The sequence below is a fragment of the Jaculus jaculus genome, chromosome 1 (genome assembly GCF_020740685.1).
Source record: "Jaculus jaculus isolate mJacJac1 chromosome 1, mJacJac1.mat.Y.cur, whole genome shotgun sequence".
In the NCBI taxonomy this organism is placed as follows: Eukaryota; Metazoa; Chordata; class Mammalia; order Rodentia; family Dipodidae; genus Jaculus; species Jaculus jaculus.
In genome coordinates this window covers 224,209,052-224,231,091 of record NC_059102.1, presented here as the reverse complement: position 1 = coordinate 224,231,091, position 22,040 = coordinate 224,209,052, and the positions used below count along the sequence as shown (strand labels likewise).

General features: G+C 51.0%; 1 protein-coding gene across 1 annotated transcript; it reads left to right on the top strand.

Annotated features, from left to right (window-relative positions):
- The first annotated feature begins 8,908 nt into the window (after window positions 1–8,908).
- Window positions 8,909–18,627, top strand: Map1s (microtubule associated protein 1S). The gene is made up of 7 exons (XM_012950535.2): window positions 8,909–9,039; window positions 10,824–10,925; window positions 11,819–11,901; window positions 12,428–12,568; window positions 12,777–14,991; window positions 17,476–17,705; window positions 18,399–18,627. Exons 1-7 carry the CDS (start codon window positions 8,925–8,927, stop codon window positions 18,552–18,554), a joined length of 3,042 nt encoding a protein of 1,013 aa, XP_012805989.2. The 5' UTR covers window positions 8,909–8,924; the 3' UTR covers window positions 18,555–18,627.
- The last annotated feature ends 3,413 nt before the right edge of the window (window positions 18,628–22,040 follow it).

Sequence of the window (22,040 nt, the reverse complement as noted above, 5' to 3'; positions counted from 1 at the left end):
TTACAACCAACATAATACTAAATGGAGATAAACTTGAAGCTTTTCCATGGAAATCAGGAGCAAGACAAGGGTGCCCACTCTCCCCACTTTTATTTAATATAGTACTGGAAGACTTAGTCATAGCAATAAGGCAAGAGACACACATAAAAGCGATATAAATTGGAAAGAAAGAGATCAAGTTATTATTATTTGCAATGACAGGATTCTATTCATAAAGAACTCTAAAGACTCTACCAGCACACTGTTAGAGCTGACAAACACCTATAACCATGTAGTAGGATGCAAAATAAACACACAGATCAGTAACCTTCATATATGCTAACAACAAACAGATAGAGGATGAAATCAGAGAATCACTCCCATTCGCTATTGCATTAAAAAAAAAAGTACCTTGGAATAAACCTAACCAAGGAAGTGAAGGATCTCTACAATTAAAACTTTAAAACATTCAAGTGAGAAATTGCAGAAGACACTAGGAAATGGAAAGACATCCCTTGTTCTTGGATTGCAAGAATCAATATTGTGAAAATGGCAATCATACCAAAGCAACCTGAACATTTAATGCAATCCCCATCAAAATCCCAATGGCATGCTTTACGGAAATAGAAAAAACAATCCAAAAATTCATTTGGAAGCACAAAAAAACCCTCAAATATCTAAAACAATTTTGAGCATCAAAAATAAAGCTGGTGGCACCCTCATACCTTATTTTAACCTATGTTTCAGAGCCATAGTAACAAAAACAGCATGGTACTGGCACAAAAACAGACATGTAGAGGATTCAGATATAAGTCTGGGTAGCTATAACCACCTGATTGTTAACAAAAATGCCAAAAATACTCATTGGAGAAAAGCCTCTTCAGCAAATGGTTCTGTGAAAACTGGATATGAATCAGTAGAAGGATGAAAATAGATCCTTCTCTCTCTCCATGCACAAGAATTAAGTCCAAATGGATCAAAGGCCTTAATATCAGACCTGAAACTCTGAAACTGCTAGAGGAAAAAGTAGGGAAAACCCTCCAACATATTGGTGTTGGCAAAGACTTTCTGAATATAATGCCAATTGCTTAGGAAATAAGACCACAGATCAACCGCTGGGACCTCATGAAATTACAAAGTTTTTGCACAGAAAGGACACTGTAAATAGAACAAAAAGGCAACCTACAGAATGGGAGAAAATCTTTGCCAGTTATACATCTGATAGAGGATTAATATCTAGGATATACAAATAATTCAAAAAGCTAAATAATAAGAATTCAAACAACCCAATTAAAGATGGGCTACTGGACTAAATAGAGGGTTCTCAAAAGAAGAAATGCAGATGGAATATAAACATCTAAAAAAATGTTCTACATCCCTAGCCATCAAAAAATGCAGATTAAGGTCTGGAAAGATGGTGTAGCAGTTAAGCCCTTGCCTGTAAAGCCTAAGGATCCCGGTTTGAGGCTCCATTCCCCAGGACCCATGTTAGCCAGATGCACGGGGGGTGCATACATCTGGAGTTCCTTTGCAGTGGCTGGAGGCCCTGGCGTGCCCATTCTCTCTCTCTGTCCCTCACAAATAACTAAATAAAAATAAACAAAAAAAACTTTTAAAAAAGAAATGCAGATTAAAACTACATTGAGATTCCATCTCACTCCTGTCAGATTGGCTACCATCATTAAAACAAATGACCATAAATGCTGGCAAGGATGCAGAAAAAGAGGAACCATTCTATACTGTTGGTGGGAATGCAATCTGGTCCAGTCATTGTGAAAATCAGTTTGGAGGTTCCTGAGATAGCTAAAAATAGATTTGCCATATGACCTAAGATCTTGTCTCACTACCTTAGAGATACTTGCTCAACCATGTTTATTGCATCTCTATTCACAATAGCTAGGATATGGAACCAGCCTAGATGTCCCTCAACTGATGAGTGGATAATGAAAATGTGGTACATTTACACAATGGAGTTCTATGCAGCAGTAAACAAAAATGAAGTTATGAAATTTGCAGGAAAATGAAGGGATCTGGAAAGGATTATACTAAGTGAGGCAACCCAGGCCCAGAAAACCACATGTCACATGTTCTCTCTCATATGTGGATCCTAGCTACAAATGATTGGACTTCTATGTGAGTAGGAATAAAACTCAGTAGCAGAGGCCACCAAGCTAGAAAGGAGACATAAAGGGAATAGAAATGTGGGGATGGGAAGATGACTTAATGTGATGGTATTGTAGATATGTAAGTAGGACCGATTAATGGGGTGAACAGGCCGAAATGAGGTCAGGGGAAGAGATTGAGTAAAGGAAAGGTAGAGGGAGGGCTAATCAAAATCTAAGAGGAGGGCTGGAGAGATGGCTTAGCGATTAAGTGCTTGCCTGTGAAGCCTAAGGACCCTTCTCTTTCTCTCTCTCTCTCTGCCTCTCTCTCTGTTTGTCCATTGCTTTCAAATAAATAAAAAATAAAAAGCAAAAATAAAAAAAATCTAAGAGGACATAAAGTCATATGGAAACCTACCTTTCTGGACAATGGAATACCCAGAAGCCATAATTTGTTACTGGAATATTTTCAGTGCCTTTCAGTGAGTTGTTGGCCAGGGAGGTCACTGATAGCCCCAAATCATTGCAGGATATTGCTGATGCTCTTGGTTTACCACCAGGAATAGATGATAAGACCCTATTACTGAAGACTCCACATACTTGGGGTCAAGGTCACTGAGAAATCCTGGTGGATTTCTCCTCCTCCATGTAGACCAGCAGACACAAAGCTGGAAAAAGCCATGCCACATGCAGTTCCATGGGAGAGAGAGAAATCACCAGTGAAGACAAACAACAGTGGACACTGCAAGCCTTAAATTTGGCCAGCTGTGGGCATGTCTGTTATGGGGTAAACCAAGCACTTTCTAATTGGACTAGAAGCCCACTCCATGTGAGGGAATACATCCATGATACTGAAAACCTACAACAGGGATAGTCATGAACCCTAGGGGGTATAACATCTGTCGGTGACTGGCTAAATGTATATACCATGCTCACCAAACTGCCAAGTAAGCACTTTTCTTAATGTTCATACCCATATATTAATGTTACTCTCACTTTTGGTTAGAGAAGCTTCTCTTTTTACATGGCAGTGATCTTGGAATGATTCAGAAGACACCATGGTGTTGAAAAGAAGTGACAGATGAGTGCTCAGCAATGAAACACCTCTATCATACCTTCCAAGGCTCAGGATCCATTGCAGAAGAGGTGGTGAAAAGAATGCAAGAGCCAAAGGAAGGGTAGGACTCTTTTTTTTTTTTTTTTTTTTTTGAGGTAGAGTTTTAATGCACTCTGTATTCTCAGGGTGGCTTTGAACTCATAGTGATCCTCCTACCTCTGCCTCCCACGTGCTGGGATTAAAGGTGTGTGCCATTACGCCTGGCTTAAGGGTAGGACTCTTTACAATGTGCTCCTCCACATACAAAATGTTCTGGATATACATGATCTCACAGTGCCTGATACTACCTACTCAGGACCATCATAATAGGAGGAAAAGATCATGACATCAAAAGAGAGACTGATTGAGAGGGGGAGGGAATATGATGGACAGTGGAGTTTTAAAGGGGAATGTGGGGGGAGGGAGGGAATTACGTGGGTTATTGTCTACTATTATGGAAGTTGGCAATAAAAAAGAAATTTAAAAATAAACTTAAAAAAAAAATCCCCTCTATTCTTCCATTTCCTTAGTGCAGAATAAGTAATAACAGTATTTACAAGATACTTGAGAACATAAATTAATGTAATGGTGTGGTAGTTTGAATAGATGGACCCCAATATATTCAGTGTTTTATTAGTTTATAGTTTGGATCTGCAGCCACCTGGCTGGAGGAGGTGTCACTGGGAAGATCTTACAGTGTGGTAGTGGGTTTGAAATTCCAATCTAAATATATGTAAAGTGCCTATTTCCACCTGGAGTTCTTAAAGTGTGCTGTATGGTGTCATTTTTGGCTTGTGGCTTCTCTCTCTCTCTCTCTCTCTCTCTTTCTCTCTCTCTCTTCCTCTCTCATTGGACCCATGAAAACAGGCCAGCTTCTTCTGCCATTAGGGAACTTCCCATGGATCCATAAGCTTCAATAAATATTCCTTCCTCCATAACTGTGCCTGGTCTAGAAGTTCATGTCAGCAAACCTGAAGCTGTCTGCTTCAGAAATTGGTACCAGAAGTGGGGTGAAATGAATCTGACAATGTGGATTGTGGTCTTTTGGAACTTTTGTTTTGGAGGAATGGGCACAGACTTAGTGCTTGCAACTGAAAACAACTTCTGGAGGGGTAAGCCGAATATTATGGACTATTCTAATGAGAGTTTGAGAATGCTAAGTGAAGAGAGGATTGAACTTGGAGGCTTGGCTTATGAGGTTTCTAAGGGGAACAAAAGACTACAGAGGACTTTGTTGGAACTGGGCTACTGGCATAAGGGCTATCTGTGTTCTACTGCCTAGGCCCAGAGAGTTTGATCAAGGTTAAATTTGTAATGGACTGATATACTTGGCTAAAGATATTGGACTGAGAGATTTAAAATTTTAAGTTGAGCCGAGCATGGTGGCACACACCTTTAATCCCAGCACTTGGGAGGCAAACGTAGGAGGACCACTGTTAGAGGACACCCTGAGATTACATAGTGAATTCCAGGTCAGCCTGGGCTACAGTGAGACCTTCCCTTGAAAAACCAAAAAAAAAAAAAAAAACCTCTTGGAAAGAGTTGACTGTAGAAGGAACCTGATTTTCAAGGTCATGATTTATTTTGCCCTTGAATTAAGAATATGGCTATGTCCTGCACACCTGGTATTGGTTTCACAAGCATGAAGAATGTGTGGAGTGGTCATGAAATGCACACAGTTCCAGGAGCTGCTGCTGAGATGCAGCTGAGGCAGGGTATGATGACCCTGATAGTCTGACAAAATCATTGGAACATGGACTGTGGTTTGCATGTAGACCTGAAGACATTTTGGATATACCAGGTATAGCAGACAGATGCAGGTTTGCTGACATGAACTTCCAGACCAGGCACAGTTATGGAGGAAGGAATTTATTGAAGCTTACAGATACAGGGGAAGTTCAATAATGACAGAAGAAGCTGGCCTGTTTTCACAGGACCAAACATACAGAGAGAAGCACAAGCCTAAAAGAAAGCCAAAAGCTACACAGCACACCACACTTCAGGAACTCCAGCTACACACACTTTGCATATCTTACATTGGAATCTTAAACCCACCACCACACCTTAAAATCCACTCAGTAACACCGCCTCCAGCCAGGTGGCTGTAGATGCAAATTACTAATAAAACACTGAATATATTGGGGGCCATCTATTCAATCTACCACACCAGGACTATGCAAGAGCTGCCATGGAGACTGTTAGCTAGGGATGAAAATTAACCCTGGCTACTCAGCCCAGCTGGAAGGGCAAAGTTGGAAAATCCAGAGACAGCTACTGGTTATAATTGAACTTGAACTGAAAAGTTTGATGTTGCTTGATGGTGGTTGAGTTTGCGTTGTTCTAGTCTCTCCTTGCTATGCCTGATATCAGTTGAAGATGCTCAATCTGTACCTTTATATGTTGAAAGTATTTAACTTGTTTGATTTTATAGGACTCACAGCTAGAGAAAAATCTTAAATCTCAGAGAAGACTTGGGATGTTGGAACTATCTAAAGTTGATTAAGACTGTGGGGACCTTTGAAACTGGACTGAATACAATTTACACTATTCAATGGTTTTGAATCTGTTGGGAGCCAGGTACATAATGTGGTAGTTTGAATAGATGGTCCCCAATATATTGTGTTTTATTAGTTTGTTGTTTGGATCTGCAGTCACCTGGCTGGAGGAGGTGTCACTGGGCAGATCTTAAGGTGTGGTGGTGGATTTGAAATTCCAATCTAAAGATAGACAAAGTGCCTTGTTCCACCTGGAGTTCCTGAAGTGTGCTGTGTGGTGTGGTTTTTGGCTTGTGGCTTCTCTCTCTCTGCTTGGACCTGTGAAAGCAGGCCAGCTTCTTCTACCATTATGGAATTTCCCCTAGATATATAAGCTTCAATAAATATTCCTTCCTACAAAAAAAAAAAAAAACTAAAAAAGAAAAAGAATCCCCAGTGAAGGAGAGGAATGGCTGTGAGGTGGAGCCCTGCCTAGAGTCCCAGTGAAGGGGTGTGGCTGGGAGGTGGAACTCTGACTAGAATCCCAGTGAGGGGGTGTGGGTTGGGGCCCAGCCTAGAACCCCAGTGAGGAGGGGGCATGGCTGGAATGTGGGGCCCCACCAAGGATCCCAGTGAGGAGGGGCTGAGAGATGAGCTCTGGCCGAGTATGTGTGTGGGCTCAAGGTTTTTCTTGGTTTCTTTATTTTTGGAGGTAGGGTCTTGCCCAGGCTAACCTGGAATTCACTATTTAGTCTCAGGGTGGCCTTGAACTCACGGCAATCCTACCTCTGCCTCCAGAGTGCTGGGATTAAAGATGTGCGCCACCATGTCTGGTTTGTTTTTGATTTTTGAGGTAGGGTCTCATTCTAGTCCAGGCTGACTTGGAATTTACTATGTAGCCTCAGGCTGGTCTGTATCTCACAGGGATCCTCCTACGTCTGCCTCTTGAGTGCTGCAATTAAAGGCATGCGCCACCATGACCGACTTGAACATGATATTTTATCCCACCAAGTGATGAATGAGCATGTACCACATTCAGGACAAATGAGATATTTTAGTGCGTGCATGCATGCAGGCATGAACATGCCAAGGTACATATGTGGAATCAGAGAGTTCCTTTTGGGCATCCTTGTTTGAGGCAGGGTCTCTTGTTTGCTATTGCATGAGCCAGTCTGGTAGGCCTGCAAACTTCGGCAGGTTATCTTGTCCCTGCCTTCCTTCTTGCTGTTGGCACGCCAGGATTGCAGACTCAGTGTGGCTTTGTACAGGAATTCTGCTGGGGATCTGAACTCAGGTCCTCATGCTTACAGAGCAAGTGCTTTATCCACCAAGATGTCTCCCCGGTCCTCCCAACCTCCACTGCCAAATGCTGGTATGCCAGTGTGGACAGTGGCCAGAGGGGCAGTGGCTTGTGTCCCATGGTTGGAATTTCAGAAATGACCCCCAGATTCTTATCTGTCTTCAGGTAAAGCCTGCTCACCTTTCCCTGCTAGGGTTCTCACTCTGCAGGGCAAGAAAAAATGTCCCATGACTTCAGAACACTCAGGACATTTGTCTCCCGAAGATTGACAAGGAAACATTTTCCTTGAGTCAGACTCATGGCAGACATGGAATCCATCAGAACATGAATCCATTGGAACATCAGGTGGTCGTGCGTGCCTGTCTTCCAATCATTTGGGATGCTGAGGCAGGAGGATCATGAAGTGCAGGCTAGCCTGGGCTACAGAGGGTGATTGTGTCTCACACACACACACGTACACACAAAGCAATGAGGATTTGCAGTGTCAGATGGACACTCCTCGTTTCAAATCCCACATCACAAGCCGTGTGTAGTGGCGCCTTTAATCCCAGTACTGGGGAGGTAGAGATGGTGGATCACTGTGAGTTTGAGGCCACCTTGAGACTACACAGTGAATTCCAGGTAAGTCTGGGCTAGAGTGAGACCCTATCTCAAAAACAAATACAAACAAACAAACAAACAAAAAATGAGCTGGAAAGACCAATTAGTGGTTGAGGTGCTTGCCTGCAAAGCCAAAGGACTCAGGTTCGATTCCCTAGGACCCATGTAAGCCAGATGCATAAGGTGGCACATGGGTCTGGATTTCATTTGCAGCCGCTGGAGGCTCTGGCATGCCCATCACTCTACCTCTCTCAAATAAATAACATAAAATAATTAAAATAAAAAAAGACAAATCCCTCATCACCAGTGAATTTGCAACGAACAAACCAATGAATGAATGCTGTGGCTCAATTCTGCAACACTCTGTCATACCTCTTAGTACTCCCGCACACTAGAGGCCCAGAGAGCTCAGCCCTGCTGGCCTTTCCCAAATCCCCACAGGAAGCACTGTGAGGGCTCAGCTTCAGCCAGAAGAGCAGAGGAAATCTCAGAACAGCAGCTTGCAAGGACCAGAGCCAAGGGGGAGGAGCTGGGAGGAAGGATATCAGGGCCAAAGAGGAACTGGAGGGCAGGAACCTGTGCAGCAGCACGTGGCCAAGTGGATGTTGCAGCTCATGGTAGGAGAGGAAGCTGTGCTGGTGACTGATTCAGCTTCCTGGACTTTTCCCAAGCCCGTCCGGATTTGCTTTTGTTTTGATAAAAGGTTTTCTGTAGCCCACCACACTAGCCCCAGAACTCACTACATAGCAGAGGTTGATCTTGAACTCTGAGTGCTGGAACGACAGGTGTATACCACCACACCTGCCTCTCGCTGGCTATATGTGCTTCCAGAGACAGGATGCTGACTCCTGAGGGGAAACAACTGGGTTGGCTTGGGCATGGTTTTTTTTTTTTTTTTTTTGGTGGGGGGGAATTGAGGTAGGGTTTCACTCTAGCCCAGGCTGACCAGGAATTTACTAAGCAGTGTCAAGGTAGCCTCGAACTCACGGCAGTCCTTCTACCTCTGCCTCCCTATCCTCTGCTGGGATTAAAGGCGTGTGCTACTACATCCGGCTATAACATGGTTTTTCAAGAAGTGTCCAGAAAAGATACAGCAACCATGAATCAGCCCCCTGGTACTGCGTGGGCGAATGAATGAATGAATGAATGATGCTCTGGGAGGAACAATCCAACGTGGAGACCTGGGAGGCAGCTTCTCTATTTAACTCCCCGCCATCTTCAACTTTCGCAGGCCATCCGAGGGCCTGGAGGGGGCTTCCAGAGTTCAGAGGAGGGGGGCGCTTCCGGGAGGGGTCTTGGGCCTTTCCGGTGCTTTCCTTTAAGGGGCGTGGCCAGCAGGGGCGGGGCGCTCGGGGCGTCAGGGCGGCGCGAAGATGGCGGCGGCGATGGCGGCGTCCGAGGCCCCGAGTTCGCTGCTGCTGCTAGTGGTGGGCGGCGAGTGTAGCTGCCCGGGGCTGCTGGCCTACGTCCTGGAGGAGCTCGAGCGAGGTCAGCGGGCCGGGGACGCGGGGCCTGGAGAGCGGAGTCAGGGATGCGATGGGGTGCCGCGGGCGTGGGGCCCCGGGTGGGGTGCGGGGAGACGGGTTCCGGGGGGCGGCGTTCCACACTTGGGGTGGCGCGGCCGGGGGTCCGGGCGGGAGCTGCTGTCTGGAGCCAGGGGTTCCGGGGTCGCGGCGTTCCGGGCAGGGCGGGGCGGGGCGCGGCCGCGGAGGAAGCGGCCCCTGGGTGGAGGCCGAGGCAACCGAGACCCAGGCCGCAGGGTGCGGGCGAGGGCTCCAACCTAGAGGTCCTGCGGCGGCGCAGCGCTTCGGGCCTCCGTCTCCCGCTGCTAATTGGGGCGTGGGAGGGCGCGGCCTGCCGGGGGAGATCTGGCACTTAACGGGGTGACTCAGAGGTGCACCTGCCGCTGCTTGGCACGGTGGAAGGCTGGTGCACCCGTCTCCCCTCCGATGGTGCTGGTGCAAGGGATGGGCCTGTAAATGGGGACTGCAAGCCAACCTGAGTGTGATGGAGCAGGCTTGTCATCACAGGATGATCAGGAATTCATAGTCATTCTCAGCTACATAGTGAATTCCAGGTCAGCCTGGGCTACTTGAGACTGTTTGGGGGGGGGGGCGGGAAGAGGTCGGAGTAGAAGGCTCAATGGGGAAAGTGCTTACTGCACTAGCATGAGGATCCCAAGTTTGAGGGTGAGGGCCTGTGATCCCAGTGCCAAGGGGGTGGAGACAAGGGAAGCCCCCGGGTCTTACTGACCACTTAGACTAGCCCAATGGGTGAGCTGCAGATTCAATAAGAGACCCTGTCTCAAAAACTAAGGTACAGCCAGTCGTGGTGGCGCACGCCTTTAATTCCAGCACTAGGTAGGAGGGTCGCAGTGAATTCGAGGTCACCCTGAGACTACATAGTGAATTCCAGGTTAGCCTGAGCTAGAATGAAACCCTACCTCGAAAAAAGGAAAGTAATAATAATAAGGTGGAAAGTGGCTGAGGAAGACATTTGATGTTGACCTCTGGTCTCCATATGCATGTGCACACATGTGGAATCCCCCCAGAGGAGCACAAGCATGCACACCACACACAGGTAAAAAGAAAAAGAAACAGAAAGCCATGCACCCTGAACATGGTGAGCCAGGCTCTAGGCACAGGCGCACTGCCGGGATGACAGTCTGCTCTGCCCTCTCTGCATTCCCTGGGAATGTAAGAATGGAACACATGAGCTCACATGGTCTCAGGAGAGCCCTCAGGGTACAGGAGCTCAGAGGACAGCTGGTGTCTGTCTTAGCATCTGAAGGGTGTGGAGGTAGCACTGGCAGTGGTACAGGGGATAAGGCAGGGGAAGGACTTTAATGAAGTGGGAGTAGTTAGAGAAAAGGACAAGAAAACTGGGCATGGAGACACATGCTTTTTATCCCAGCACTTGCGAGGCAGAGGCTGGAATTTCACTGAGAGTTGCAGGCCAGTCTGAGCTAGTATGAGACCCTGTCACAAAACAAATAAAAAAGAAAGCAGAACAGGCCTGGTGGGGAGGGATGTGGCCAAGTGGCCATCGAGGAGATGGAGGCCTTCATACAGCTCTCCCAGTCTGTAAAATGCTGAGGCTAGTCCTGGGTCCCCTGACTCAGCCACCACGGCATCTAGAATGTGAAGTTCTGTGGCATGGGACTCTGGTTAGACCAAGGGCAGGTGCAGGGCCAAGTAGGGTGGCCCTTCCTGCCTGCACCACATACTGGTTCACATGGTAGCTAGTACTCAGTCTACCTCCTGCACCTCCAGGCCTGCGTTCCTGGGAGGTGGACCCCAGAGTCTGTAGCCTGGATGAACAGCTCAAGGCCTTCGTGTCCCGCCACTCTGCTACCTTCTCCAGTATTGTGAAAGGTGAGCTTTGGTCCCAGCCCACCTGCTCTCTCCTGCTCACTCTCTGGTTGTGTGGTTATCAAGGGGCAGCTGTGTGCCAGGCATGGGATGGGGGCTACCCAGACCAGCCCTGACCCAGCAGGGCTGCCCTCCACCTCAGCAATCACAAGCCAAGTACTAGATTCCTTTTCCAGTTTACAGACGGGTATGGGGACACTCTAGGGAACCTTCTGCATGTCGTGGAGAGGCAAGAGGCTTAGCAGGCAGATGCAGGGAGTGTCAGCTGTGAGCCCCACACAGGGCCATATGGGAGGCACACTCGCAGATGGGAATCAGAGATCAGAAACCCCTCAGGACAAGGATCCCTGGAGATCCTGATGTTAACAGAGCAGCTGTTGGCCACATTTGGGTATGGCCTGTAGCTCACCGCCTGGCTGGCTGATTGAGCCAACACCAACTGCTGCAGGAGGGAAGGAAGTGTCTGTTTCATTGTCCCTGTGGGGTCATCATGGCTTCCAGACTCTGTGGGGCAGAGAAGTTGCTGGAAGTGCTGTGTGACCTGGTGGTTAGCCACTAACCTTCTGGAAGCCTGGAGTGCCTATGTCTGTGGTAATGGGCCGCCAGCCTGCACCTGTTGCTGGAAGGTTTCTGTCTGTGCCTGTGCCCCTACTGGCTTTTTGTCTGTAACATGGAGGTGGTGGGCTCCTGTGGGGCATAACTGTAGACAGGCCCAGTATCACTGGCTCCTTGTTCCTGCCAGGCCAGGCATGTTGAGGTCTTTTGTTCTCCCCCATCTTGACCTCCATCTCTACTGGGTGCTCATAGGGTGGGTGGGTTTGTGGTACCTGAGGTTCCCAAAGGGTGGCAGGACAGAACTCCAGGAAAGCCCGACCCAGAGTTACCAATCCTCACAGGCCAGCGGAGCTTGCATCACCGTGGAGAGAACCTGGAGACGCTGGTCCTCCTCAACCCCTCAGACAGGTCCCTGTGTGATGAGGTAGGTGCCTCTGTTGGGGCCTGTCCATCCTCATGCTACCCAGAATCCTCTCCAACCCCCAGCCTCCTCCTTCCTTGGCAAGGGCAGGAAGACTGAATCTGGGAGGCCAAGGAGAAACTAGCATCTATGCTAGCCTCGCCCCAGGGCTTGGCTAAGTCTACTTAGATTTCTGGCTGTAGCAGTTAGAGCCTCCACCCTGCATGTTGAGAGATGAACAGGAGAGGGCACCCAGCCTCAGACCCCCTTTATACATTGATTCCTTTGCCCCTTTTGTGCCGGTGTAGTAGTGCACACCTGTCATCCCAGCACTTTTGTGAGGCTGAAGCAGGAGCCTCAGGAGTTCAAGGTCATAAGGAAATTGTCTCAAAAAAAAAAAAAAGTTCTTTTCTCCTTGGGGGATCTTGGGCTGGAGGGCCAGCGCAGACCTGGACCTCTTAGTTTCTCAGCGTGGTCTGGGGTGGGCAGATAGCCATAGAGATGGTCTGTTGTTCCATGGCCACCCAGCGAAACTGTACCTCCTCTGCAGCTGCGGAACCTGCTGCTGGACCCAGCCCCTCACAAGCTGCTGGTGCTGGCCGGGCCCTGCCTGGAGGAGACTGGGGAGCTGCTGCTTCAGACAGGGGGCTTCTCACCTCACCACTTCCTACAGGTCCTGGGAGATAAAGAGGTGAGCCTTCCTCTCCCACACCACTGCAGGCCCCCTGCTACAATGCAGCCAAATAGAGATCTTTCTGGAGCCTTCCCTCTGGGTGGGCAAAAGAGCCATTGTAATAAGGGAAGGAAACTGGAATGCTGAGGGAGGGGAGACAGCGCGTTCAGGATACCTCTGGGCTCTCTTGTCTGGGGGATGCCATGTGTGGCACTTTCCTCCACAGATCCAAGACGCCCTGGCTTGTACGCCGCCTGCAGAGCCGTCCACGCTCACCATTACCTGCCCGACCTTCGGGGACTGGGCACGGCTGGCCTCCAGTGCACCGGGGCTGCGCCTGCGGCTGAACCTGAACCCACGCGTGCAGCAGCCGGCCTCGGAGGGGCTGCGCGAGTTCTTGGAGTACGTGGCCGAGTCCCTGGAGCCGCCCTCGCCCTTTGAGCTGTTGGAGCCCCCGGCCTCGGGCGGCTTTCTCCGCTTGGCCCGGCCCTGCTGCTACGTCTTCCCTGGCGGCCTGGGGGACGCGGCCTTCTTCGCGGTGAACGGCTTCACAGTGCTGGTGAACGGCGGCTCGAACCCCAAGTCGAGCTTCTGGAAGCTGGTGCGGCACCTGGACCGCGTGGATGCCGTGCTCGTGACGCACGCGGGTGCCGACAGCCTGCCGGGCCTCAACAGCCTGCTGCGCCGCAAGCTGGCCGAGCGCACCGAGGCGGCGGCAGGCTCTGGGCCCCGCGAGGAGCGGCTGCGCCGGCTGCTGTCGCCTGCTCTCGGCGTTGTCTTCCTGAACGCGCGCGCTGCCGCCTCCACCCGCCTACTGCGCGGAGAGGACGAGGCGGTGGCCGCGCGCGGCCTTCTGCGGAGCCTGGGCATCGCGCCACTGCCGCTCAGCCGCGGCCCGGGGCCTGCGCGGCCCACCGTGCTCTTCGAGAAGCTGGGCGTCGGCCGCCTCGAGCTATACGTGCTGCACCCTCCCGCCGACCCGGGCCCGGACACCGACTCGGCCTGCGCGCTGCTCGTGTGGCGGCCCGCGGCTCCGGCAGACAAGGTGGTGCGTGTGCTCTTCCCGGGCCGCACACCGCCCGCGCGCCTGCTGGAAGGCCTGCGTCGCCTGCAGCACCTGCCCTGTCTGCGCCGGCCAGTGGTCACCGCGCGAGAGGTGGGCGCCCCACCGCGCACCGACAGCCAGGACAGTGTGGCCTCCTCGCGGGACAGTGCGCGCAGGGAGCCCGACAGGGAACCTACCCGGCCTGGTCCTGAGCGTCCCTCTGCCCGCAAGGATCCCGTTAGACCTGCTCCCGCTCGGGAGGGCAGGAAGGACACAAAGCCTGGCCTCTCCCGCTCAGCGCCCCGGGACACACGCCGGACCACCGTCCCCAGCCAGAGCAGGGCAGCTGTCCCCAAGCCCCGCACTGTGTCTGCACCTGTGCAAAATGGGCCGCGTGCCACTCCTGACCCTGCCAGTCCTTCAGCAACTCACAAGTCCCTTGAGCCACAGCCCAGGGCCACATGTGCAAGCAACATGGAGCCTAAGGAGGTGGCACCGCCCGAGCTGCAGCTGCCTGTGCCCCCAGACTCGCATCCACCATCGCCATCTCCCACTGAAAACCGATGCAGCCCCGCTTCTGCCAGTGGTCCCTTGTCACTGAGCCCACTGTGCACCGAGCCTGCCCTGGACCCATCCCCCACAGCCACCACACCCACGCTTACCACGCCGTCCCTGCCCGCTGAGCTGGGGTCGCCACACTCCACTGAGGTGGACGAGTCGCTGTCCGTGTCCTTCGAGCAGGTGCTGCCATCCTCAGCCGCAGGAGACGCAGGCCTCAGCCTTCCCCTGCGCCCACGCACTCGCCGCTCTGCCTCGCCGCACGATGTGGACCTGTGCCTCGTGTCGCCCTGTGAGTTTGAGCACCGGAAGGTTCCTGTGGCACCAGCCCTCGCACCCGTGTCCCCTGGCAGCTCTGATAGCAGCGCGCGGTCGCAGGAGCGCCCAGGACCTGAGGAGACGCCACCCACATCAGTGAGCGAGTCCCTGCCTACACTTTCCGACTCTGACCCTCTGCCAGCTGCCCCCGACTCTGATGACGACACTGAGGGCTTTGCAGGCCGCGACCCACCACCAGAGCCCCTCCGGGTTCCCCCGCCACTGCCCGACCCACCTGGTATCTGCATGGTGGACCCAGAGATGCTGCCACCCAAGTCGTCTAGGCAGGCTGAGAACCAAAGCCGCCAACGGAAGCCACTAACACGCCCCAGCTCTGCCTCGGGGGCGGCCCCCAGAGCCACTGCAGCAGCCACAGCCAAGACCAAGGCACTTGGCAGTGGGGACCGGGGCAGTCGGCCACTCAGTGCGCGCAGTGAACCGTGTGACAAAGGAGGCCGGACGCCACTCTCCAGAAAGTCTTCTGTCCCCAAGACGACTGCAGCCATGAGAGGCCCAGCAGGTGAGTACCCCAAGCTCATTCCCAACCCCTTTGTGTGACCACTGCCAGTCCATCAACCTCTCTCGTATAACAAGTGTGGAGTTTAAATCCTGATAGGGCTGTCAATTATCCAGAGAGACAGGAGGATGCACAGTGACTGCATAGACAGTGGACTTTGTTGCTGGGGAATCCTGCAGGTAACCAGGGGCGTACTTCCATGGTAGGCTGTAGGCCTTGATCATGTTCATGTCTAGTGGCAGCACATGACCACACCCTAGTGGCTCATTACAGACTCAACATGTAGCTTTCATCTGGGAGAGTAGGGCAAAGTTGGGGACACCCAGCCAAGGGAAAGTGAGTTGGCCAGGGGGGCCTCAGGAAGCTGAGGCAGGAGGATTACTGGTTGGAGGTTAGCCTAGGTTATATTGAGGACTTGGTGGGAAAATCAGAAAAGAACAAGGAAGCAGAGAGCCAGGGCACCTCAGGCTCCACCATCCTGCACCCATCCCTGCCCCTCGCATCATCTGGGGCCGGGAAGGAGGTGTGTTAGCTGCACACACACACACACACACACTCTCTCTCCCTCTCTCTCTCTCTCTCTCTCTCTCTCTCTCTGCCCCTCTCTATCTATCTATCTATCTCTTTCTGAACAAATACCCTGACTACCAGAAACAATCTAAGAAAAGGAAGGGTTTATTTTGACTTCTAAGGATTTTTTGTTTGTTGTTTTCACACACACACACACACACTCTGAACAAATACCCTGACTACCAGAAACAACCTAAGAAAAGGAAGGGTTTATTTTGACTTATAAGGATTTTTTGTTTGTTGTTTTTTCCAGGTAGGGTCTTGCTCTAGCCCAGGCTGACCTGGATTTCACTATGTAGTCTGAAGGTGGCCTGGAACTGAAAGCAATCCTCCTACTGCCTCCCGAGTGCTGGATTAAAGGCACACACCACTACATCCGCTAAATATTTTATATATTTATTTGAGAGTGTATGGGTGTCCTTGGGCCTCCTGCCATGGCAAATGAACTCCAGAAGCATGTGCCACCTTGTGCATCTGACTTTACATGGATCCTGGGGTATCAAACCCAGACCATCTGCCTCTACAAGAAAATGCCTTTAACTACTGAGCCATCTCTCCAGCCCCATGTTGTATTTGAGGCAGTTTAACTCTACTCCAGCCTGGCCTAGAACTCATAGCTATCTTCCTGCCTCAGTCTGTCACGTGCTGTAATGATAGGAATGTGCCACCATGCCAGGTTTTTCACATGTAGATTCTAAGGGTAACCCTATGACCTAGAGTCCCAGGGGCGGGGGGTGGGGGGGTTCATGGAGTCAGCTCCCTACCAAGGGGAAGTATCTTTAAATTTCCCTGTGCCACACAAACCTTGAGAGGCTGTGGGCCGTCAGATCCCTTTTGACCAAGGGTGTTTGTCTTGGTCCCTCAGGCTCCTGCTGCTTTTGTCTCAGGCACTCATTCCCTGGCCTCAGCTGTTGCCTGCTATGACAGTCCTTGAGGCCTTACCTGGAGTTAGCATGCTTTATTTAGCCACTGTTTGGGGGTTCAAGCATGAGCCAGCTTTGGGTTGGACTGAGGAAGACCTCACGGCAGAAGAGGTAACAGTGGTGGGTGCCCTTGAGGGTAAGTGATAAGATAGATTGGTGGCCCTGGCTTACTCGAGTATGACCTAGCTGCTCAGTCTACCTGAGGGGACCCAGTGGTGCCACCTCCCACCAATCCTACCCCATAAAGGAACTTCCACCCTCCCCTCACCTCTGGGGCACCCAGCCTCTGCCAAGGCCAGCCACAGGTAGACGGGCCCCACAGTCCCCAGCTAATCCATCAGCTCAAAAGCAGCTCAGCAGGCACACCAATAAAGCTTTATCAAAGCCCACGGTGGCCACCGATTGCTGGCCCTGCTCTGCCACAGCCCCCATGGTCTTCTACTGACCCTAGTGCCATTTGACAATCTCACCATCACCAGTAGGGGACACCACTTGCCTCACTTGGGATCCCTTGCCAGCAGCACCCACCCCCCCACGCACACACACACTAACATGCCCGTAAGAGCCTGCACCTACCTACAGCTTTGTTGAGGCTTTGCTGGGATCAGCTGTGGAGACCCTTTCTTGGGTCCCCCCACACACACTTATGTTTCCTACAACCACCCTGCTTCCTTGTCACTCTGTTACCCATTGGCTGGTCTTCAGCAAGATCCTGGTGTCCTAGACACTTGTGGACAGTCCTGAGTGGCCTGGGCTTCATGAGCCTCAGAATTGGGGAGTGACCAAACTGCACTGTCTAAGGTCAGCCAGCACTGGCTGCTCAAGGCCTTGCTCAGGCATCAGCTGCAGTCAGGACAAGGTGACAGTAGAGCCCTACCAGGGAGGACTCTGCTCTGTCTGGTCTGATGGTCTGATTGTCATACAGTGTGGTCTTCCCTCTCCCTCTTCCCCCGCCCCCCGGGACTGTGACTTCCCTACCATCTCTTCCCCACAGTGCCCACCAGCAGCCGCCCCACACTGCCCACTGCAGCAGGCTCCCCAGTCTACCTGGACCTGGCCTACCTGCCCGGCGCTGCTGCGGGCCAGCTGGACCAGGAGTTCTTTCGGCGGGTGCGTGCACTCTGCTATGTCATCAGTGGACAGGGTCAGCGCCAGGAAGAGGGTCTGCGTGGTGTGCTGGACGCGCTGCTGGCCAGCAAGCAACAGTGGGACCTTGACCTGCAGGTGTGTGTGGGGACCATAAGGACACTTGGGGACATAGCTTCTGAGGGAAGGAGGGAGAGACAGCTCCAGCTAATATCTCTGTGGGTTTTGCTCTTGTCTAGCTCCTCCTCTCTCAGTTCTGAGGGCCCTTCGGGAACAGGCAGGGTGACTTGGTCCCTGGCCTCCAGCCCCTTCTGACTTAGGAGGAGGATCCTGGGGGAATAGTTGGCTGAGTGGAATTCGTGTAGCTGAGACATGAGCCCTGTGGGGTGCAGTTCCCAAAGCCACTTGCAGTCTGTATAGGAGTTCAGACCTCTGGACTACAGGGGCTACCCGTCCACTGCATTGTCCACCTCCAAGGAGCACTCCAGAAATGTATAGTGGGGCAAAAACATGGGGTGGCGGTGTGGGGAGCAGAGGGTGCTGCAGGGCCCAGGGTTCAGCTGGAGTATAGAAAGGTTTTGTGGGGCCAGAGATGATGGCACAGTCCTATCAACCTAGCATATGAGAGGCAGAGACAGAAAGCTGGTGAGTTCTAGGTCAGTCTGGCTTACATAGCATGACTGTGTCTCAAAAAGCAAGGGTCCTTTGGGAGCTGTGGGAGGATATTACCAGGGAGGAGCATTATTCAGCTGCAGGTAGGCACCGTGAGGGAGGGCAGCATGGCCGTTGGGTGGGAGCCAGGCTGCATCAATCACCCATTCCATCCCTCAGGTCACTCTGATCCCCACCTTTGACTCGGCAGTGATGCACAGGTGGTACGAGGAGACACACGGCCGTCACCAGGCACTGGGCCTCACAGTACTGGGCAGCAACAGTGTGGTGTCCATGCAGGACGAGGCATTCCCTGCCTGCAAGGTGGAGTTCTAGCAATGCCCAGTGTCCTCAGCCCCTACACCCTGCACCCTCTGCCAGAAATAAACCACTCACCCTGCCTCCTTCAGTGCTGCCTCTGATCTGACCTCCACTGGAGACCTGGCTGCCTTCCCAGGCCTGGGTGGAGATGTCCCCATGACCTGTGGGTTAAGCTTACCCTGCCCTCCACATAGCAAATGGGGCTGTGGGCTAGGGAAGATGGCCACTCGGTGAGTGACCACAGGCCAGTGGGCTCTGCAGACTGCCTGCCCCAGCCAGTGACTTCAGAGGGTTGGATCAAGGTCTTTGTTTCCAAGAAAATGTGGCTGGCATGAGGGGTGTGCCCATGGTAAATCCCACATGTGGCTTGCTCAAGGCCTAGCTTCCGTCCTAGCACCTTAAGGAGAGTGGTGTTACTGTCATACTCAGTGTTCTCCACGTGGGATGAGCACAGCCAAAGGAATCATTCCCTTAGGCAGATAAAGGGTTGGACATCATGGCATATGCCAACATGTGGGAGGCAGAGGCAGGAGGATTGCTTCAAGTTTGCAGCTAGCCTGGACTACATAATTTGAGGCCAGTGTGGGCTACATGAGCCCCTGTTGTCCCTCCCCCTATTAAGAAAAAAAAAAAAACTAGACGCGGTGGTACACTAATTCCAGCACTTACTTGTGAAGTAGAGGTAGGAGGATCGCCATGAGTTCAAGGCCACCCTGAGACTCTGTAGTGAATTGCAGGTCAGCCTGGGCTAGAGTGAAACCCTATGTCAAAAAAAAATTTTTAAGGTACTGCCAATGAATTTCAGTTCTCCAGAACATAGACCAGCCATTCAGGGGCCCAGGGCTCTAGCCCTGACACACCTGGAGCCATAGGAGACACCCAGAGCTTAGGTTGGCCTTCACAGCATCCAACAAGAGGGCCCTTGTCTGAAGGTGAAAGGAGAGCACTCGCACACTGCGCTCGTCCTCTGCCCGCCACACGTGGTATGGCACACAGGCTAGTACACATACAGGAACTTTTATTGTTGTTGTTTTGAGGTAGGGTCTCGCTGTAGCCTACGCTGGCCTTGAACTCACAGTGATCCTCCTACCCCTGCCTGCAGAGTGCTGGGATTAAAAGCATGTGCCGCTATACCCAGCACATGATTTATTTATTTACTTACTTATTTATTGTTTTTTCCAGGTAGGGTCTCACTCTGGCCCAGGCTGACCTGGAATTAAAAGTATGTGGCCTTGAACACACGGCAATCCTCCTACCACTGCCTCAAGATTTATTTTTATTTATTTGTAAGAGATAGAGTTAGTGAGAATGGGTGCTCCAGGGGCTCTAGCCACTGCAAATGAAATCCAGACGCATGTGCCACCTTGTGCATCTGGCTTGCATGGGACCTGAAGAATCGAAACTGGATCTTTAGGCATCCCAGGAAAGTGCCTTAAGTGCTAAACCATCTTCATTCGTTTCCCCACACACACACACTTTTTTTTTTTTTTGGAGACAGAGTCTTAGCCCAGGTTGGCCTCCAATTCGTTATGTAGCCAAGGCTAACCTTGAACTCCTGATCCTCCTGCCTGGACCTCTGGAGTGACCAGCACATGTTACCACACCCTCTTCTTATTTCTATTTTATTTTAGAATGTGTCTCAGTGATTTCCAGGTTTATCTCAAACTCCTGGGCTGAAGTAATCCTCCTGCCTCCGGCTTCAGGGGCTACAGGACACACCACATTGCCTAGTTTTTAACTAATGATTCTACTATCCAGTGTGTAAGGTTAAAAACTAAACCAGAGCTGAGCATGGTGGTGCATGCCTTTAATCCCAGCACTTAGGAGGCAGAGGTAGAATTCAAGGCCAGTCTAAAACTACAGAGTGAGTTCCAGGTCAGCCTGGGCTAGAGTGAGACCCTACCTTGAAAAGAAACAAACTAAACCAGGGTCCTGGAGAGATGTCTCAGTGGTTAAGGATGCTTTCTTACAAAGCCTGTGGTCTGGGCTTGATTTCCCCCGTACCCATATAAAAAGCCAGATACACAAAGTAGTGCATGCATCTGCAGTTTGCAGCAGCAAGAGGTCCTGGCATGCCGTTCTATCCCTCTCATAAATACATAAAAACAATAAGAAAATTAAAAAAAAATAAATTAGAGCAGGTGTGGTTGGTGGGACAGACTAGTAATCCCAGCATTTAGGAGGTCTGCAGCAGGAGGATCACAGCAAGTTCAAGGCCAGTCTGGACTACAAACCGTGACTCAAAAACCCTAAATTTGGGCTGGAGAGATGGCTTAGTGGTTAAGGCACTTGCCTGCTGAGCCTAAGGACCCAGATTCAGTTCCCCAGTACCCATGTAAGCCAGATGCACAAGGTGACATGCATCTGGAGTTCATTTGCAGTGGCTATAGGCCTGGTGTGCCCATTCACTCTTCTCTTTCTGTGCTTGCAAATAAATAAAAATCACTAAAAAAAAAAAAAGTTGGGTATGGTGGTGCATGCCTTTAATCCTAGCAATTGGGGAGCAGAGGTAGGAGGACCGCTGTGAGTTCGAGGCCAGACTACATAGTGAATTCCAGGTCAGCCTGAGCTACAGTGAAACCCTACCTCAAAAAATCCAAAAAAGTAAATAAATTTTTTTTAAATATTTTATTTTATTTTATTTATTTATTTGAGAGAGACAGACACAGAGAGAAAGACAGGTAGAGGGAGAGAGAGAGAATGGGTGCGCCAGGTCTTCCAGCCTCTGCAAACGAACTCCAGACGCGTGCGCCCCCTTGTGCATCTGGCTAACGTGGGACCTGGGGAACCGAGCCTCAAACCGGGGTCCTTAGGCTTCACAGGCAAGCGCTTAACCGCTAAGCCATCTCTCCAGCCCAAAAAAGTAAATAAGTTTTAAAAAGGGGAGGGGGCTGGAGGGATGGCTGAGCAGTTAAGGGGTTTGCAAAGCCAAAGGACCCAGGTTTGATTCTCCAGGACCCACGTAAAGCCAGATGCACAAGGGGTCACATACTTCTAAAGTTTGTTTGCAGCAGCTGGAGGCCCTGACACACCCATTCTTCCCCCCACCCCCGTCTCTCTCAAATAAAATAAATTACAATAAATTTAGATGGACAAAAGTAGCTCCAGTAAAAATGAGAAGATGTCAGAGTGCACTTTTTATTTGAATTTTATATTATTTATAAGAAATCTCTACACACAAGGCCCACGTTTGATCCTCTAGGGACTGTCATAAAGCTGCACTTGACCTGGGTGTGGTGGCACACACCTTTAATCCCAGCACTTAGGAAGCAGAAATAGGAGGATGGCCATGAGTTTGAGGCCACCCTGAGGCTACATAGTGAATTCCAGGTCAGCCGGTGAGGCTTAATTAAGCAGCTCAGCCAGACTTTCATGTTAAGAAGAAAAAGCAACATCTAAACACAAAGATGCTGAAAATGACCCTTGCAAGTACTGCGAGAGATTAGAGCCAGGTATGGCTCCAGCACAGCACGCCTCAAGTGTGTGCTGATGCAGCTGAAT

Excerpts from the sequence above, each read along its gene's own strand:
- Map1s (XM_012950535.2), top strand. The coding sequence starts at position 8,925 with ATGGCGGCGGCGATGGCGGCGTCCGAGGCCCCGAGTTCGCTGCTGCTG. Across the intron at positions 12,569-12,776 it reads AGGTCCTGGGAGATAAAGAG|ATCCAAGACGCCCTGGCTTG; the intron begins GTGAGCCTTCCT and ends TTTCCTCCACAG. Across the intron at positions 17,706-18,398 it reads AGTGGGACCTTGACCTGCAG|GTCACTCTGATCCCCACCTT; the intron begins GTGTGTGTGGGG and ends TCCATCCCTCAG.